The following is a 17,960-nucleotide window of genomic DNA, read 5'->3' as shown; positions in this document are numbered from 1 at the left end:
AGCAAGACAACTCTTCTTTCACTTCATGAGCTCTCAACCGGGCATCTCCTGACTAGAGAGAGCCGCCTGTAAAACTGTGATTCCACAGACACTTGTGTTCCAGGGACCCATCTTAGATGCTGAGCAGATATTTATTACATAGGTGGGATTTCTCGAGACAGGGTTTCTCTGTGAAATCGTCCAGGCTGTCCTAGAATTCACTCTGGATCAGGCTAGCCTCAAACTCAGAGATCCGCCTGCCTCTGCCTTTTCCCAAACACTGGGACCAAAGGGCCGCGACACCACACCTGGTATTGTTTTGATTTTTGACTGTCTTGTCTGTGAGGTCTCAGTTGCCTAACAGACTAAACGTAGTTCATTGTGCCTAGTAAGTATGCTGCTGCTTCTGAACTGAACCGAATGAAATTAGGAAATACCAGAGCAGACAGAACGATAGAGAAGGTGCCTGTGTCTGAAAGTGGGAGACAGGTATGGCGCCTAGCAGGAGGAAAGGTGGTGTTTGCTTCCTCTCTTCTTCCATCCTGTATCCAAAAAGTTGGGGGGAAGGGGTGAGGCCAACACAAAGTGGAGAGAAATAACTGGCTTTGGCTATTGCATGCAGGGGAGTACAGTAAAGAAACGGCCAACATGGCCGTTTCATGGTATGGTGAAGGTTTTATTAGGAGAGAACAGCCAGAGGCATCAGGAAGAGTTCAGAGAAGAGAAGGAAAGTAGATGGAGCGTGGCCAGCAGTCTAGACATGGCCAGGGCTATCTGCAAGAGGAGGGGAGAGTGCCGGGCGGTGGTGGCGCACGCCTTTAATCCCAGTACTCGGGAGGCAGAGGCAGGCGGATCTCTGTGAGTTCGAGGCCAGCCTAGTCTACAGAGTGAGATCCAGGAAAGGCGCAAAACTACACAGAGAAACCCTGTCTCGAAAAACCTAAAAAAAAAAAAAAGGAGGGACAGTGAGAATAGTGACAGAGGAGGAGTAGCTGTGGGAGTGGGGAGCCCATGAGCTAGAGGGAGTACAGTGTAGAGAAGCGGGTGAGAAAGGCTAGGATGTTAGTGTGGACTTTTGTTTTGTTTTCCAGACAGGGTTGCTCTGTGTAGCTTTGGAGCCTGTCCTGGAACTCGCTCTGTAGACCAGGCTGGCCTCGAACTCACAGACATTCACCTGCTTCTGCCTCCCGAGTGCTGGAATTAAAGGCATGCGCCATCACTGCCAGGCCAGTGTGGACTCTGAAATATGTAACAGGTATTTGTGATACTGAGGGAGCCTGGAGGCCAGCATAGGATTTAATAAACTGATAATCTCCTCTGGTAGCTGTATGTCCCTTCTGCTAGAGAAAAGGGAAATGACTCCATTGGTCAGATGGGAACCAGTTTCACAAGTTCCTGTGGAATGCTGGCTTTTATCTATCTTCCAGAAATCCTCCTATAGTCCAGGATGAGCTCATTTCTGGATATATGAACTGCCTTTTGGAAGTTGGGAAATTGGAGTTTCCTTTGGACCTGACAGATTTTTATCAGCGGCAATGCAGAAGGAAATTTGGGAGTCAAACAATGGTTCGTAAACATCACTCTCATCCTCCATAGCCAAGACAGGCAGAGAAGAGGCACCATTTATTTATTGTCGAGAAAAGGTCCTCACCCTTTCCTCTCATCATCCCCACAGTGATAAAGGATATTATGAGTAAAGACGAGTCTGCATGGGAAGGAGGAGAGAGTCAAAACGTTGGTCCCAACAGTGGAAGTCCCGAGTGGACCTAATGTAGAGCTAGAGGCTCTCCAGGAATAACAACTTTGCATCCATCAACAGGCTCGCCCCTCAGTCCAGAAGCTCTACAACAGATCTACTGAGCAAGTAGGCGGAGAATTCTTTCCCTTGGGAGGAGAATCACGGCTCCTTCCCAGCAGCAGCGGGGGAGGCTGGGTTAGTGTGGTGGGAAAGAGCAGAATTTCCTCTTTTTACTCTCACAGAGGCAGGGCACAACCCAGAATGGATGTCCTCTTTGTCGCCTTCCTTGCTGTACCACTCATCCTGGGTAAGTCTACTTCTGAGCCTGAGCTTTTGCACTGGTCCATTTGTTGTCAATGGGATGAGAGAAAAGATATAAAGAGAAGGTCAGTGGGCACGTCAGCAGGGGGTGTGATGGTGCTTTCTCAGCTGCGGGAGTCCAGGCTTGGGGGCAGAGGAGAGATCTGGAAGGTGGAGCCGGGAAACCAAAGGCAAAGCAACGCCAAGTCCTGTCAAAGAAGAGAAGGCCGGTGGAGGCTGGAGTCCTCAAGAGAGATCCTTCAGCAGACTGAGCTCAGATTTCTGTCACTGTCACCACGAAGCTGAACACAAGAGTGAGGCGCGGGGGAAGGGAAGAGGGGGGCTCTTGGACGCCGGGGAGTGAAAGTAGTGAGAGAAGCGAGACCAGCTCCTTCCCACAGAGCAGAAGGAAAAAAACCACCTTCTATGAGCAACGGCACAGGTGTGAGAGCCAAGCTCGCTGACACCTGCCCCAGTTCTTGGGACACAGAGGGGAAAGGATCAAAAAGTCGAGGTCCATTTTGACTGCACAGTGAGTTCCTGACTAGCCCCAGGCACGTAATACCCCCTTCACCCCCACCCCACCCCCCAGCAAGGTGCGGTGGCACACACACCTTCAGTCCCAGCACTCAGGAGGCAGAGGCAGGCGAATCTCTGAGTTTGGGGCCAGCCTGCTCTCCAAAACAAGTTCCAGAACAGCCAGGGCTACACAGAGAAACCTGTCTCAAATAAACAAATACTCCCTATAGCAAGAAACAAAACCAAGCTGGGTGTGGTGGCTCACTTCTTTGATTCCAGCACGCCAGAGGCAGAGACAGGAGGATTTTCGTGAGTTCTAGGCTGGTTAGGGATACATTCGCTGGTTAGCGAACCCTGTCTTAAAAAGAAGAAGGAGAAGATATAAATGGATTGGCTTGTAGGACAGTCGAGCACTGGCCGCCTTTGGGGACAGAGTCCCGAGAGCAGCTTGGCTCCTTCCCTTCTTTGTTCTCCAGTCGGCCAGGTGGGTCATTGTTTCCCTTTCCTTTAAATCCTGTGTCCTCAGTCTGGGGTCGGAAGGGATGTATTTAGCAGAAGGCCTAGAATTCTGGATTCAATTGTCAACGCCACACATTTTTAGTTCTAGAAGGGAAGAAAGGGTATGATGGGTCGTTTAGTCCAGCTGACTCATTTCAAGGAAGGGGATGTGAGGCCAGCGGTGGTAGTGTATGCCTCTAGCCCCAGCATTTGGGAGGCAGAGGCAGAAGCAGGCAGATCTCTGTGAGTTCAAGGCTAGACTGGTCTACACAATGAGTTTCAGGACAGCCAAGGCTACGTAGAGAGCCCCATCTCAAAAAAAAAAAAAAAAGAAAAGAAAAAGAAAAGAAAAGAAAAGGGGGGAGGGAGGTAAATGGACTGTTCAAACTTCCGTTAGTTAGCAGGGAAGCTGGAAGTAAACCCAAACTCAAAAGCCTGAGATTGTTAGTATTTTGTGAGAGATGCTGATACGATCTCTCCCAAGTATAACAAATTTGGGAGCATATGGAATCTATATGCTTTTCTAAACTTCTGGTCTCCGTCTTCCACTTATAAAGGGTTTACATCTCCCTTGGGGCTTAGAGGATGTGAAAAGATCTGCTTTCTGTCCTGAGAGTTCCTCCCTGAAAGCAGAGTAAGGAGACTGGGCGGGTTTGGAGGGGCAGAGCAGGGAGCTGAGACCTCTGGAGCGGAGGCAGAAAGAAGGAAAACCAGGAGATCTGGGATCAACTCCTTATGTGCTGTTGCTAAGGAGCTCCAGATGCCCAGCTCCTTATGTGCTGTTGCTAAGGAGCTCCAGATGCTTTTGACCTGTAGCTCTTGTTCCTTTGCAGGACAGGAATACGAGGATGAAGAAGAGTTGGAAGAGGGTGATTACTATCAAGTGGCATATTATTATTACACAGTTACCCCTAATTATGGTACGTACATGAAAGGATCTGAGTCTTAGTGGGGTAGGAAGAGATTTGGGGAATACTTAATTCAAAGATTGCCCTTCACTTTGCAATAGAACAAGAGGGTCAGACAAAATTTTGGCTGTGAGCAAAACCTACCGAGACTCTTGGTATTCTTTCTCAAGCTCGTGATTTTTTTAAATTAATAACTATTTCATGCTGGGCAGTGGTGGCACACGCCTTTAATCTCAGCACTCGGAAGACAGAGGCAGGCGAATCTTTGTGAGTTCAAGTCCAGCCTGGTCTACAGAGCTAGTTCCAGGACAGCCAGGGCTACACAGAGAAGTGCTGTCTTAGAAAAACAAACCAAAAAACCCCAAACAAACAAACATAAAACAAAAAAAAAAGTATTTTATGTGTATGAATATTTTGCCTGTGTGTGTGTCTGCGCACCACGTGTGTGCCCGGTGCCTACGGAGGTCAGAAGAGTGCATTGGATCCCCTGCAACTGGAGTTCCAGATGGTTGTGAGCAAAGAGGTGGGTGCTGGGAACTGAACTCAGGTCTATCTGCAAGAGTAGCCAGTGCTCCTAACCTCTAAACTGTCTCTCCAGCCCCTTAAGATCATGATATTTTTATTCTTTGGAAAAATGTTTGGAACAATTTGGAAAATTTTCAATTTGTAAATTATTTTAGATACTAAATTGACAATATAAATCTATTTAAAAAGATTTAGCCAAACATGGTGATGCATGTGTTTAATCCCAGCCCTTGGGAGGGAGAAGCTGTTGGATCTCTGTGAGTTTGAGGCCAGCTTGGTCTACAGAGCAAGTTCCAGGACAGCTAAGGCTGTTTGTTACACAGAGAAATCCTGTCTCTAAAAACAAAACAAAATAAGACAAAAAGATTTAGTTTTCATTATTATTCTAAATTATGTGAAGTTGCCATGGAGATCAGAGGTGTCAAATCCCACTGGAGCTGGAGTTATGAGAGATTGAAAACTACTCAGTATGGAGTCTAGAAACTAAACTCAGGTCCCCTGAAAGAGAAATACATGTTCTTAACTGCTAAGTCATCTCATCAGCTCCAACTCACAAACTTCTTTTTTCTTATTTATTTTTATTTTTTTTATTCTGCATTGGTGTTTTGCCATGGGTGTCGGGTCCCCTGGAACTGGAGCTCCAGACAGTTGTGAGCTGCCATGTGGGTGCTGGGAATTGAAGGGAATTGAACCCGGGTCCTCTGGAATAGCAGTCAGTGCTCTTAACCGCTGAGCCATCTCTCTAGCCCCACAAACTTTTTGTTTGTTTGTTTTTCACACAGAGTTTCTCTGTGTAGCCCTAGCTGTCCTGGAACTTGATTTGTAGCCCAGGCTGACCTCAAACTCACAGAGAACCACCCGCCTCTGCCTCCCAAGTGCTGAGATTAAAGGCATGCACCACCACCGCCTGGCCTCACAAACATTTTTCACACTAAAAATAACGAAAAGTAGATTGTACCAACACCTTTTACAGCTTAGGTAAGGTCACGTATTCTGAGCATGAAGTATTCTGAGCAGTGCCTTCCCCTTTTATCCTTTTTCTTTTTTCTTTTTCCTCTTCTCCAGATGACTTTAGTGCAAACTTTACTGTTGATTACTCCATGTTTGAGTCGGAGGACAGGTTGGTGAGTGACTTCTTTATCTAAGAGGGTCAGGACAAATACAGTCAACAGAAACTGAGAAGTGCTGAAATGTAACTGACTAGCAAGAATGAAAAGCAGGCTGGGTATGGCAGTTCCCTTCTACAACCCCAGGACTTAGGAGGCAGAGGCAGGAAGATTGCCATGGGTTGAAGGTCAGCCTGATCTACACAGCAAGTTCCAGTCCATCCAGGACTATTGAGTAAGCGTGTCTGAGGAAAAAAAAAGGAGTAATTGAGAAAAGAAAACCTGGTAGATAGAAACTAGGACATGGGTCCCAACTGGACCTGTTATCTGTAGCTGGGAGAAGGAAGCCAGAACCGAGTGGCCTTACTAACACATGAAGAAGGGGCAATCGAGGGAATGTTGAATGGAATACATACATAGTCCATGCTGGCGCTGGGCCCAGACAATCCCTCATCTTCAGTTTTAGTCATGTGGGCCTGGGGGTGGTGGGGTAGGAGGCTTGCTTGAAGGAAAAGATGAAAAACCCTAAAGAGAGCGTCTGTGGGGACATTAGATGGAAGAAGTGAAAACTGTTTCCCAATTGTGCCGAGGTCAGAACAGGCTGCAGAAGGAGGTGACAACAGAAGCCGTAGAGACCACCATTAGTCTTCAGACAGAACTTGTGGACCAGGAGAACCCTGTAACAACGAGACCAGCGAGACCAGCGAGACCAGCGACCACAGAACCAGTGAGTCAAATGGGGATGAAGGAGGAGGGAGACAGGATAGCTCTTATCCGGACAGATCTCAGGCCTAGTGACCTGGAATGAACAGGGCAGGTGTTGGTAGAGGGGAGAACCGGACAATGAGTACTTCCATGTAGGTACTCCATTTTGGTTTTTGTTGTTGTGACCAAACACTGACAAAAAACGACTTGGGTTTATTTCAGCTTACGACTACCAGGTCACACTTCACCACTGCAAGGAGTCAGGGCAGGAACTCAAGCCAGGAGCTGAACATAGACTTTGGAGGCACACTGCTTCCTGGCTTGCTTCCATGACTTGCTCAGTTTGCTTTCTTATACCACTTGCCCACCGTGGGCTGACTCCTTCTATATCAATCACTAATCAAGAAAACTCGCCGGGTGTGATGGCGCATGCCTTTGATCCCAGTACTCAGGAGGCAGAGGCAGGTGGATCTCTGCGAGTTTGAGGCCAGCCTGGGCTACAGAGTGAGTTCCAGGACAGGCTCCATAGCTACACAGTGAAACCTTGTCTTGAAAAGCCAAAAAAAAAAAAAAAAAAAAAAAAAAAAAGAAAAGAAAAAAGAAAATTCCCCCAAATATATTCCCACAATCCAATCCGATGGAGACAATTCCTCAGATGAGGGTCCCTCTGCCCAGTGACTCTAGTTTGTGTCAACTATCCAGCAGAACCGGTATCACACTTGGGCCATATCGCATGTGTGGAGGCCAGAGGACTGCTCTGGGGAGTCAGTTTGTCGGGCTTCAGTGGTATGTTGCTTTTACCTGCAGAGCTGGTCCAGATTTTGTTTTAGACACAACTCAAGACTAGGACTAAACAGCTTCTGCTGGTTAGGTGTTCTGAAAGGACAGACGACTAGGAAGAACAGTTACTACGAGAGTGAAAGCTGCTGAGGGAGGGAAGCGGAACAGACAGTTGTGTCTGGTGATTAGGTACGACAGAAGGAACATTTGCAGAGGGGAACAGCAGGAATCTTCAATATCTACAAGGGCTGGGCTGCAAAGGAAATTCAAGAATTAAGTTTTTGCCATGTGGGGTTGGGGGACAGGAGGCTTCCTTGCAGGAGAGGGTGATGAGGAGAAAAACTCGAAATAAGCCATCTGTGGGGATGTTGGATGGAAGCAAGACCAGCCTGAGGGACATAGCAAGACCCTATTGGGAAAAAAAAATGGCCAGGCACAGTGGCACAGGCTTTTAATCCCAGCACTCTAGAGCCAGAGGCAGGTGGATCTCTGTAAGTTCCAGACCAGTTTGGTTGACACGGCAAGTTCCAGGACATCCAGAGCTACATAGTCTCTGTCTTAGAAAACATTTTGAGCAGTGAGCTGGATCATCAAATAAACAAGCCTGAGGACCTCGGCCAAGTTTGGTCCCTGAGACCTGCTTGGTAGAAGGATACAAGAGATTCCAAGAGTTGTCCATTGGCTTCCACACATGTGACATTCCATGCCCTCCCACCTAAACAGATAAATGTAAAAACCTGTACAAGTCCTTTTGTTTTGTGTAGTAATATTATATACATCAAGTTAGGGAAAAATAGATAGATACTCTGAAATGTTGGGCTGGACTTCGGGCTGATAAGCAATAAGGAGCCTGGTGAGTACTCCAGCAGGGTGAAGACAATGGAATCAAAATTTAGGAAAACTCTTCACCTGATTATATGCAAGATGCATAGTGGAAAAGTTTATACTGTCCCAGAAACACCCGCTAAAGGGCTGGACTAGGAGAGTGGTGCATAAATTGAGAGCAGAAAAATAAAGTTAGAAGAAAATGCCTCTCTTCAGTGATAATTTTATAAAGGAGAGTTAAGATAACTTACAGACTTTAACCATGTTTGGAGAGGACCAGAGAGATGGCTCAGATGGTAAAGATGTCTGCCACCAAGACGATCTGAGTTCAATCCCCAGGTCCCATGTGATGGAAAGAATGTACCCACTTCTTCAAGTTGTCCTCTGACCTCTACATATGCACACATACACACACCAACACACGTGTACCCACAAAACAGAAATAGAATCTAATAAACATGTTTGGGGAAATGGTTAGCCAAAATGGGAACTATTGGAGACCAGAGTGGCTTAGGAGGGAAGTGATCATTTTGCCAGTCCTGTGGGTGTCCTGAAACTGAACTAGATCAGCAGAGACCTAAGGGCAAAGCTATAGTTGTAGAAAGGCCAGTGACTAAGTCAGTGGAGGAAGAGAAATCAACCAAAGAAATGGAAGAGGCAGGCAGACAGCCAACTTTGCATTATAGGGACTAGAAGAGAAAGCTTGATATAATCACTCAAAAGCTACCGAGAGCCCAAAACCTATCTCAAAAATAAGGAAGGCTTGTGTAAGGTGCATGCTTTTAATCTCGGCACTCAGGAGGCAGAGGCAGGCAGATCTCTCTGAGTTTGAGTCTAGCCTGGTCTACACAGCGAGTACTAGAAAAGCCGGAGCTATATAGAGAGACCCTGTCTGAAAAAAAACAAAACAAAATAAAGAGGAGAGAAGAGATTGGGATGTAGTTCAGTGGTAGAGCCCTTGTGTGACATTTGCAAGGCTCTGGTTTTCATCCCTATGGTGGGTGTGTGTGATGATGAACATTATGAGGAAACATAACAAATATAGAGCCACCTAAAAAAAAAAAAAGCTAGGCGGTGGCGGCGCACGCCTTTAATCCCAGCACTCGGGAGGCAGAGCCAGGCGGATCTCTGTGAGTTTGAGGCCAGCCTGGTCTACAGAGTGAGCTCCAGGACAGGCACCAAAACTACACGGAGAAACCCTGTCTCAGAAAAACAAACAAACAAAAACACAGAACACCAATGGCTATTACAGGCAAAGGGAGCAAAAAGCAGCCGAGAAGCAGCTGAACACAAATGGGAGGAACTGGTAGGTTTGGCAAGCAAAGCCTGACAGCAAATACCCACATGTGTCTTCAAATGTATAGTGGGTTCTCTAGAGACGGTAAGCCCCTCCTGAGCACAGGAACTACGTCTTATTTATAGCCCCCCAACGCACCCAGCACAGTGACTAGCAAAAAAGCCATGTACACCAAAGGTAAAACATTGAACGTCATTGAGAGTTGTGGCCTCCCAAGTAGGAAGAATTCTTTACAGTGATGGGGAGGAGGGCTGAATCTCCTTTGAGACCAGAGGGAGGGAAGAAGGGGGTTTGGGTAAAGAGTGTCTATCTTCTGGAGGTGGGATGGGAATTACTAAGAAGGTGACAATGACCTATTGTGTGTGTGTGGGGGGCATGTTTTAGCAGAGTCCAGATCAGAATGATGCCATGTCCAGTCTGCAGAGTTCTGTGTCCTGTCTTCTCTTATGGACCCTCCTTCAAGGGGGGATGCATTTTATGTAGAAGGTAAGAGGCCAGCCACTGGCTTTTGTGGGGGTGCTCTGAAGTAATTCTTACCAACCTGCTCAGTTCTCCTATGCTTAAGGAAAGAAACGGGATCACATTTAGAAATATCTAACCATCTAATCTTGAAGAAATTTGTAATAAATTGAAACAAAGACTTTTGTGATGTCATTTTTTTTTTAATTCTAATCTGGGAGGACTTTCAAGACCTCCTAGGACAGAGGCAGGTTGAATGAGGAAGACTTTTCCAAACTCCCAACAAGACTGGAAAACCAGGGCTGGTTCCATTCTGGCCAGGTTTGAAGTTATGGCAGGTGCCAGAGGTCAAAATGGGTGTGTGCTACAACCCTGTAAGAGCCAAGAGGCAAAGTTCAGCAGGAGGAAGGAAGCATGAAAGGGACACATCTTTCTCAACAAAGAGTGGAGAATCCATCTTAGAACATGAAATCTGTGGAGTCTGCACAGAGATGGGAGCGAGGGCAGACTTCTTGGCCTCTTGTTCTTGTGTTTTGGCTTTATTGTTTTTAATTATGTGTATGTATAGAGGAGGGGTATGGATACATGAATGGGGTGCTTAGGAGGCCAGAGGCACCAGAGCTCCGGGAATGGGGTTACAGGGTTTTGGGAACCACCTGGCGTGAGTGCTAGGAATTGAACTTAGCTGGCGGGCTGTCAATTGTCGGTCGTGGCACATGCTTTTTTTTTTGTTTTGTTTTGTTTTGTTTTTTCAAGACAGGGTTTCGCTATGTGGCTTTGGAGCCTTTCCTTTGTAGCCCAGGCTGGCCTCGAACTCACAGAGATCCACCTGGCTCTACCTCCCGAGTGCTGGGATTAAAGGCGTGCGCCACTGCTGCCGCCACCACCACCACCACCACCTGGCCAGCTCATGCTTTTAATCCCAGCACTTGGGAGGCAGAGCCAGGCGGATCTCTGTGAGTTCGAAGCCAGCTCTGGTTTACAGAGCTAGTTCCAGAATAGCCAAGGCTACACAAAAAAATCCTGTCTTGAAAAACAAAACAGAAAGCAATGTGTTTTCTTAACCACCTGATCCTGTTTTTATGCCCCTCCCTCCAGGTGAGAAAAGGCTGCTCCTACTCTTCAGACTAGAATTTGGCAAGAAGCTGGATGAAAAATAAAGTAAAAAAAAAAAATGTCTACTTCTTAATGATGGTTTGTTCTAAAGTCAACACTGACATGTACACCAAAACTTGGGGGGCTATGAAGGGGTAGATTAGATAGAGAATTAGAAATCAATGTAGTGGCGCATGCCCAGCATTCAGGAGGCAGAGGCAAGTGGATCTCTGAGCTCAAGGCCAGCCTGGTCTACAAAGAGAGTTCCTCCAGGGCAGCCAGGGCTATGCAGAGAAACCCTATCTCAGAAAACAAACAAACAAACAAACTTGAATTAGACGTCAGTTAATTGGCAGGAATCATACCCTGTAAATAAATCTAGAGTTCAGGGTAGAAAAGAGAATATTCACAGGTAACAGGTTTCTAATGGTCCCATGCGGCTCAGGCCATCATACCGAGATTAATTATATTTTATTTGATATTGTCTTGAAACTTTGTGTTTGGGAAAACAGTGCTGAGGTTTAATTTAGAAAACCTTTTCTTTTTCTAAAATAACCATATTGCTAAATATAAGTAAAAAGTATTCGAATATATTTAAAATAATCACGCATTCTCCAAACCCCAACTTATATCCCTGTCCAACTTTTTCTTTTAGTAAGAATATGCATTTAAAAAATAAAAATTCCAGTCTCTGTTCTCCCGACCCTCATCAGAACTAGAGTGCCCCCTTGCGATCCCTGTGTTGTCTTCAACCTACAGGGTCCTGTTCTTCCTTGTTTCCTTTAACTATGACATGGTGAAACGGATGTTAACGTCTGTTGGTGACTCTGGACTTGCTCGTTTCCTTCCTCAACGTCTTTCCAGTCGTCTCAAAGGAACAAATAAACTGGAGTCAGACAAAGCCATAACCTTGAGAATCTACTCTGTTCTACTCTGTTCCCTGTGCTGAGAATCAGAGAGTTCTGAGTTGAAGGGTCCGAAGGGCCCGGGGCAGAAAAGTCAGGGACGAGTTCGGCTTTGACCCCTAGAGTCTTGGCGGGCTGGCATCTGAGATGGTAACGTGCGTGGCAGGTTATGTAAGAGCCGGCTGAAGAAGCCGCTCGGCGGGAGCCCCGGAGAGGACGCGGTGTTCCGGCTGCAGTCCCCACCCTCCTCGCCCAGCAGGGCAGGAGGCACCCAACTAGGAGACGAGGAGGGGAGGATGAAAGAGTGGGGAGTCACGAGGGCGAGCCGCCGACAAGGGAACGGATGCCCGGCGTCACACGTCCCTTGTCACACACGTTGCGGACACGAGTTGCTGAGGGCTCCCACGTGCTGCGCCCGTGCGCGGAGGCGCTCGGAGGGGCCCACGTCCCCAGGCACCGCCTCCACGGCATGGTCTCGCTCTGCACACTCCAGCCGCACCGTCTCCCGCGCAGCGCCGTCCTATTTAAGGCGACGAGCTCCACCCTTTTCCGCCCCTTCCTTCATTTTCACTTTTTTTTCCATCCTCCTTTTTATCACCGGAGGAGCCGCATGTACGGGCGGAGCATCGACTGCTTCCCTCCCAGCCAATCACCACTCGGCTGCCTCTCTATTGGCCGAGCCCCCGCGTGCGGTGGCAAATGGGCTGTGAGTGTCGGTATCTGGAGTCACGTGTTGCCGGCAAGCTAGCCAATGAGAGCACAAGGTCTGTGTACGCCGGGGGAGGCACGTGCAGAGCCGCACGTGTCTGGGAGGGGGAAGGGGCGGGACCCACAGAGTGAGGCGGAGGTGGGTCGGCCAGACCAGCGCCAGCACAGACCGTGAAGGAGCTGGATACCGACCCGGGCTGAACCGACAGACCCAGGCGAGCAGACCAGAGCCGGGCGCACCGGAAGACTGACCCGGACCGAGAGAGTGGGCTTGTGAGACCGCAGATCTGGGTGTTGAGAGGAATTGCATCACCTGGAAGGCGCGACCACAGACAGACTGACCGGCGCAGGGCGCCTGACGGTGAGGGATGCGAACGCTGTGGAGATGGATGTCCGTGGGGGCGGTACCCACAGGGACCTTAGCGGGGTTGGGTGCGCAGATCAGCCACTAGCGGGTGGCTTTTTAGGTCGCTGAGCTCACTTTGAGGTCTGGAAGGGAGCAGCCCAGAACAGCAGGGGAAGGTGTAAAGTCGGGTATTCACTCTGAAGCCAGAGGAAGAAAGGGCTGGGTGGGGTCAAGAGCTCTGTGTGGGCCGGCGGTCTGGATTTTGAATGGGGGTGGAAAAGCAAGTTTTTTTGTTTCTGTTGAGAACGGAAAAAAAAATCGTGTTCAGAACGCCCCAGTCTCCCGGTCCCTTTCCAAATCCTTTGACTGATTTCAGACTCCCTCTCTTTGCTCTTCAGTTGCAGGTTCTGATCTTTGGTACTACAAGAGCTGCTCTTCAGCCCCTGCTCCTGGGCCTATGGATTCTCCATCTAGCATTTCTTCTTATTCCTCCTCCTCTCTCTCCTCGTCGTTTTCCACATCCCCTGTGAGCAGTGACTCTGGCTTCCCCTCTGATAATGACAGGGAGGGCAAGAGCACCCAAGGGCTCAGGCCAGACGCTGTTGGGCAAAGGGGAGCCTCCCAGCCCAGTCCAGGCCCTATCCGTTGCAGACATCGACCCAGGATTTCTAGTAACCAGCCTACAGCCTCTCATCTGGAACAGCGAGGATCTAGGGTCAAAAGATCAAGAGACGGTGAATTGGAGACCCGTCTACACACCCGGGGATGTACCACAGAGGGAGACCTGCTTTTTGCTCAAAAGGTAAGAAAGCAGGAGACAGAAGTGCAGTGGCAAACACCTAATTGGTTGATAAGGACCCTAAGAGGATGGTATTGGCTGCCATACATGACAGCAGAAACCCACTGCTGGTCCCTTAGTCTTTGTACTGTTTCCCTACAGTGTAAAGAACTCCAAGGGTTCATACGGCCCCTCACAGACCTACTGAATGGACTGAAAATGGGCCGCTTTGACAAAGGTAATTAACAACCTGATTGATACATTTACCGGGGTGGCGGGTGGGGGGTAGTAGCTCCCCTCCCTGTGTGAAATGTACATGCCTCTTAAATCTCTCTTTTGGACCTGGGCTATTCCCTGATTGCATCTGTAACTTAATTTCTTTGGGTGAATCCATTTTAACCCCCATCTATCTGTCTTTACATATCCTTCAGTCCCCACCTCTGCTTTCTCTCACGCTGGGGAGTGAGCCTACTGCCTTGTGTACGCTAGACAAGCTCGCTGCCACTGAGCTACATCCCACACCCTCTGATCACCCTCTCTCTTTGACGGTAGGATTGAGTAGCTTCCAGCAGAGTGTGGCCATGGACCGGATCCAGCGTATCGTGGGGGTTTTACAGAAGCCTCAGATGGGGTAAGTCTCCCCATTTCTTTCTTCCTCTCCTCAGTGTGGGATTGAGGGAGACCTGTACAATTCTCCACATCTCTTTTTTCATACTTGACGTTTAAAACTATCTCGTTTTCACAGAGAACGGTATCTAGGGACCTTGCTCCAAGTGGAAGGGATGTTAAAGACATGGTTCCCTCATGTGGCTGCCCAGAAGTCATCCTTAGGAGGTAGCAGGCATCAGATAAGCAAGGTAAGAACCTAGAACCAAGGAAGCCATGGGAGAAGAATCCAGAAATGGACTGTGCATGGAGAAATGTGTCCCTCCTCCCCTTTTCCTTAAGCCCCCCCCCCCCAACATGGAAGAGAATGCCTAGTTTTGTGCAGTACTGTGATGTTTAGATTTAGCCGAGGTGCTGGTTCCATTTTGTTGGGATCCCACAAAACTTAACCCTACCTTCCTGTTTTGGCTTACCTGCTTTCTGAAGATACAGAAGGCTTTTGAATCTGGCCAAGTGACTCACACAGGAAGAGGCCTCAGTTCTTCTTTACAGCTCTGTTCTTCCTTGCACCCTCCAAACCCTTCCCCTCTCCGTCTTTTGACTCCTGTCAAAATATTCTTGGCCAAACCTTATGTGTCTATAGTGGGTTTCTATTTTTGTTTGTTTTGTTTTCTTTCTCTTTTTGTTTTTGTTTTTGTTTTTTGAATCAGGGTTTCTCTGTGTAGCTTTGCGCCTTTCCTGGAACTCACTTTGGAGACCAGGCTGGCCTCGAACTCACAGAGATCCGCCTGGCCCTGCCGCCTGAGTGCTGGGATTAAAGGCGTGCGCCACCGCCGCCGCCACCACCACCACCACCTGGCACTGTTTTGTTTTCTTTTTCTTTTTCTTTTTTTTCAAGACAGGGTTTCTCTGTGTAGTTCTGGCTGTCTTGGAACTCACAGAGATCTGCATGCCTCTGCCTCTTGAGTGCTTAGGTTAAAGGCAAATGCCACCATGTCCAGCTAAATCAACTATAGTTTTGTTTTGTTTGTTTGTTTTGTTTTTGTTTTTTCTTTTTTTTTTTTTTTGGTTTTTCGAGACAGGGTTTCTCTGTGCAGCTTTGCGCCTTTCCTGGAACTCGCTTGGGAGACCAGGCCGGCCTCGAACTCACAGAGATCCACCTGGCTCTGCCTCCCGAGTGCTGGGATTAAAGGCGTGCGCCACCACCGCCCGGCTGTTTTTTCTTTTTATGGTGTTTTGCCTGCATGTATGACTGAGGGTGTCGGATCTTCTGGAACTGTAGTTACAGACAGTTGTGAGCTGCCATGTGGGTGCTGGGGATTGAACCCAGGTTCAAGCCAGTGCTCTTAACAACTGAGCTATGTCCCTAGCTCCTCAACTATAGTTTTTAATGATGTGAAAATAATTGACTGAAAAATAAGTAACAGGATCATGCCTCATGAAGAACTAAACATGGAAAGTGAGGATTTTCAATACAGAAATCAGGACATTAATTCACTTACACTTCTCTGCCTGGGGTGTGGTTAATTCACTTACAGGTCTCTGGCTGGGGTGTGATTAATTCACTTACACTTCTCTTAGAGTGTTCTCCAGCCACATGACAGGCTGGGTTTGATTCTCTTAACAACACAAAAAAGTACTTTAAAGAAATGGAATCATTGTGTACGTAGTGAGAACTGTAGGACTGTTTTATCTTGTCCCTTTCTAGTAGCCTAATAGCATGTGTGACACAAGAGCCACCACCTCTCAACTGTTTGTTGAATAAATGGAAGCATTCCTTGATTGCTAAAATTTTCACTTAATCATCACCTGGCAAGAACACACCTGTTGCACAAACAATGTGTGTTTGCACTGCACAGTGGGTTCTCAAGGCTAGCCAAGGTCCAGACTAAGGGGGGCTAATCTGCAAGCCTTCTTACCCGATGTTTTCCTCCTTTCCCCACTCCCCAGCACTTTCCAAGCCACCAGAGTGACTCAGCTGCTTCCTCTCCTGCACCTCTCACGGAGAAGCTGGGCCAGACACAACTAGGACATTTCGTTTTGAACCCGGAGCAGCCTTGGCATCTTACAGAATGGCCAGCGATGAACCTCACCTGGATTCACAGCACCCCCATTTGTAACCCCCCCCTCAGTGCCCAAGGCTCCACCTCTGGCCACAGTTCCTCAGGCTCTGGGGCCAGCATTGGTGTCATCCTCGTCCTCCAGAAAGGAGGCCAGCCCTTCACCCGCTCTGCCCCAGGCACTCCCACCCCACCAGCCACACTGTCTCCTGTCACCCCTGGTGAGCTGAAGAGACCGTCTGGAGATGGAGAGGGGCCTTGTTGCCACAGTTTGCCAGCAACGGTGCCACCAGACGGCAGCTGCACCCTCTGTCCCCCTGTCCTCCCTACCACTGTCGGAGAGATGGCGGCAGGACCCCGAGACCCACACATGAGCAGTCATCCTGCAGCTGCCCCAGCCCTCAGCCCCTGACCCAGGCTTTGCAACTGTCCTCTGAGCTCCAACTTGTGTAAATACATGTTTGTGGGGGTTTTTTTGTTTTGTTTTTTACTTTTAATGTATTTGTGGTGAGGAAAAAGAAATCCTTTCTGATTAAAGACATTTTTTTACCTAAACACTGCTGACTGTGGTAAATTGAAATTCAGCCTTGAATACCATAAATCTTACCCACTGGGCTTCTGAAAAGAAGATAGGGGACAGAAGTGTTTGTGAATACGAGCTCCACAAGGCCGAGTCTGACTGGGAAAAGACAAAACCTGTGAGGGGCACTGGAGCTGCTGCTTCCATAGGGAACCCCCTTGGGACACTTAAGAGTTTCAGACTTGAGGTGGATTTGTTTTTTTTTTTGTTCACACTCAGAAACTAGTGCCCTTCCCTTTGTCTCTCCCTGTGGAATCTTCCAGCTGGGCAGACAAGCAGGTTCTTCTGCTCTGGCGCAGCTCTGCTTTGATGGGAGCTGTTGATGCTTGGGGGTAAATGCCTATGTAACCTGCTGCTGCCTCCAGAAGAGCCAAAGCCAAAACAGCCACGGGGGTGCCAGTTTTGAAGAGGGCATAGTGCCTGAGGATTGCTGAGATCAGGACAGGGGCACTCGGACTCGGGGCTAAACATAAAGCAGGCCACGGAGAGCTATTCAAGTGTCACTGAGTGAAGTCCATGAATGAATGGATCGCTCCCCTTCTCTGTGTCTGTCTTTCTGATTTGTCCCAGTTTCCAGCAAAACCATTTCCTCTCTCATCCTCAGCCTTTTGAGCGCATCAGATAACTCTGTCATCCCAGTCATTGCTTCTCAGCTGCTCAGCATGCTTCTCACTAGTCAGACGGCTTCCTCCCATTTTTGGTAAATAAATCACCTCCCTTTATTTCAGAAAATATGGCCTCCTTTCTAAGGCAAACCTTATTTGCGTAGCTCAGGCTGGCCTGGAAATCAAGGTGATTCTGGTGCCCCAGGAATTACATGTGTGAAACACCACTCTTAGCTCTATTTGTGATTTTACACACAATTTTTGAGATAGGGTCTCACTATGTAACCCTGATTGCCTAAAACTTGCTACATAGACCAGGTCTGCCTCTACACAGACCAGGTCTGCCTCTTCATCCTGAGTGCTGGGGTTAAAGGAGGCATGAGCCACCATGTCTGGCTCATTTTTTTATTTTAAATTTATTTATTTTTATTTTATGTGCTTTGGTGGTTTTCCTGCATGTATGTCTGTGTGAGGGTGTTGGATCCCCAGAACTGGAGCCACAGACAGTTGTGAGCTGCCATGTGGGTGCTGGGAATTGAACCCAGGTCCTCTGGAAGAGCAGGCAGTGCTGTTAATCACTCAGTCAGTGTTCCAGCCCCTCATTTTATTTTTGAAGATTTATTTTCACTTTATGTGTA

The 17,960-nt window shown here is 48.0% G+C and overlaps 2 protein-coding genes across 2 annotated transcripts; both read left to right on the top strand.

Moving 5' to 3' along the window:
* Positions 1–1,978: 1,978 nt before the first annotated feature.
* On the top strand, positions 1,979–6,640 carry C6H1orf54 (chromosome 6 C1orf54 homolog). Its single transcript, XM_059266591.1, has 4 exons — positions 1,979–2,024; positions 3,868–3,954; positions 5,533–5,591; positions 6,169–6,640. The coding sequence occupies exons 1-4, from the start codon at positions 1,979–1,981 to the stop codon at positions 6,379–6,381; spliced, it is 405 nt and encodes a 134-aa protein (XP_059122574.1). The 3' UTR covers positions 6,382–6,640.
* Positions 6,641–12,025: 5,385 nt separating this feature from the next.
* Positions 12,026–16,668, top strand: Ciart (circadian associated repressor of transcription). Its single transcript, XM_059264892.1, has 7 exons — positions 12,026–12,403; positions 12,557–12,708; positions 13,092–13,495; positions 13,634–13,709; positions 14,024–14,102; positions 14,217–14,328; positions 16,028–16,668. The coding sequence occupies exons 1-7, from the start codon at positions 12,339–12,341 to the stop codon at positions 16,547–16,549; spliced, it is 1,410 nt and encodes a 469-aa protein (XP_059120875.1). The 5' UTR covers positions 12,026–12,338; the 3' UTR covers positions 16,550–16,668.
* The last annotated feature ends 1,292 nt before the right edge of the window (positions 16,669–17,960 follow it).

This window comes from Peromyscus eremicus, chromosome 6 (assembly GCF_949786415.1).
Source record: "Peromyscus eremicus chromosome 6, PerEre_H2_v1, whole genome shotgun sequence".
Classification (NCBI taxonomy): Eukaryota; Metazoa; Chordata; class Mammalia; order Rodentia; family Cricetidae; genus Peromyscus; species Peromyscus eremicus.
This window is presented reverse-complemented; position numbering and strand designations above follow the sequence as displayed.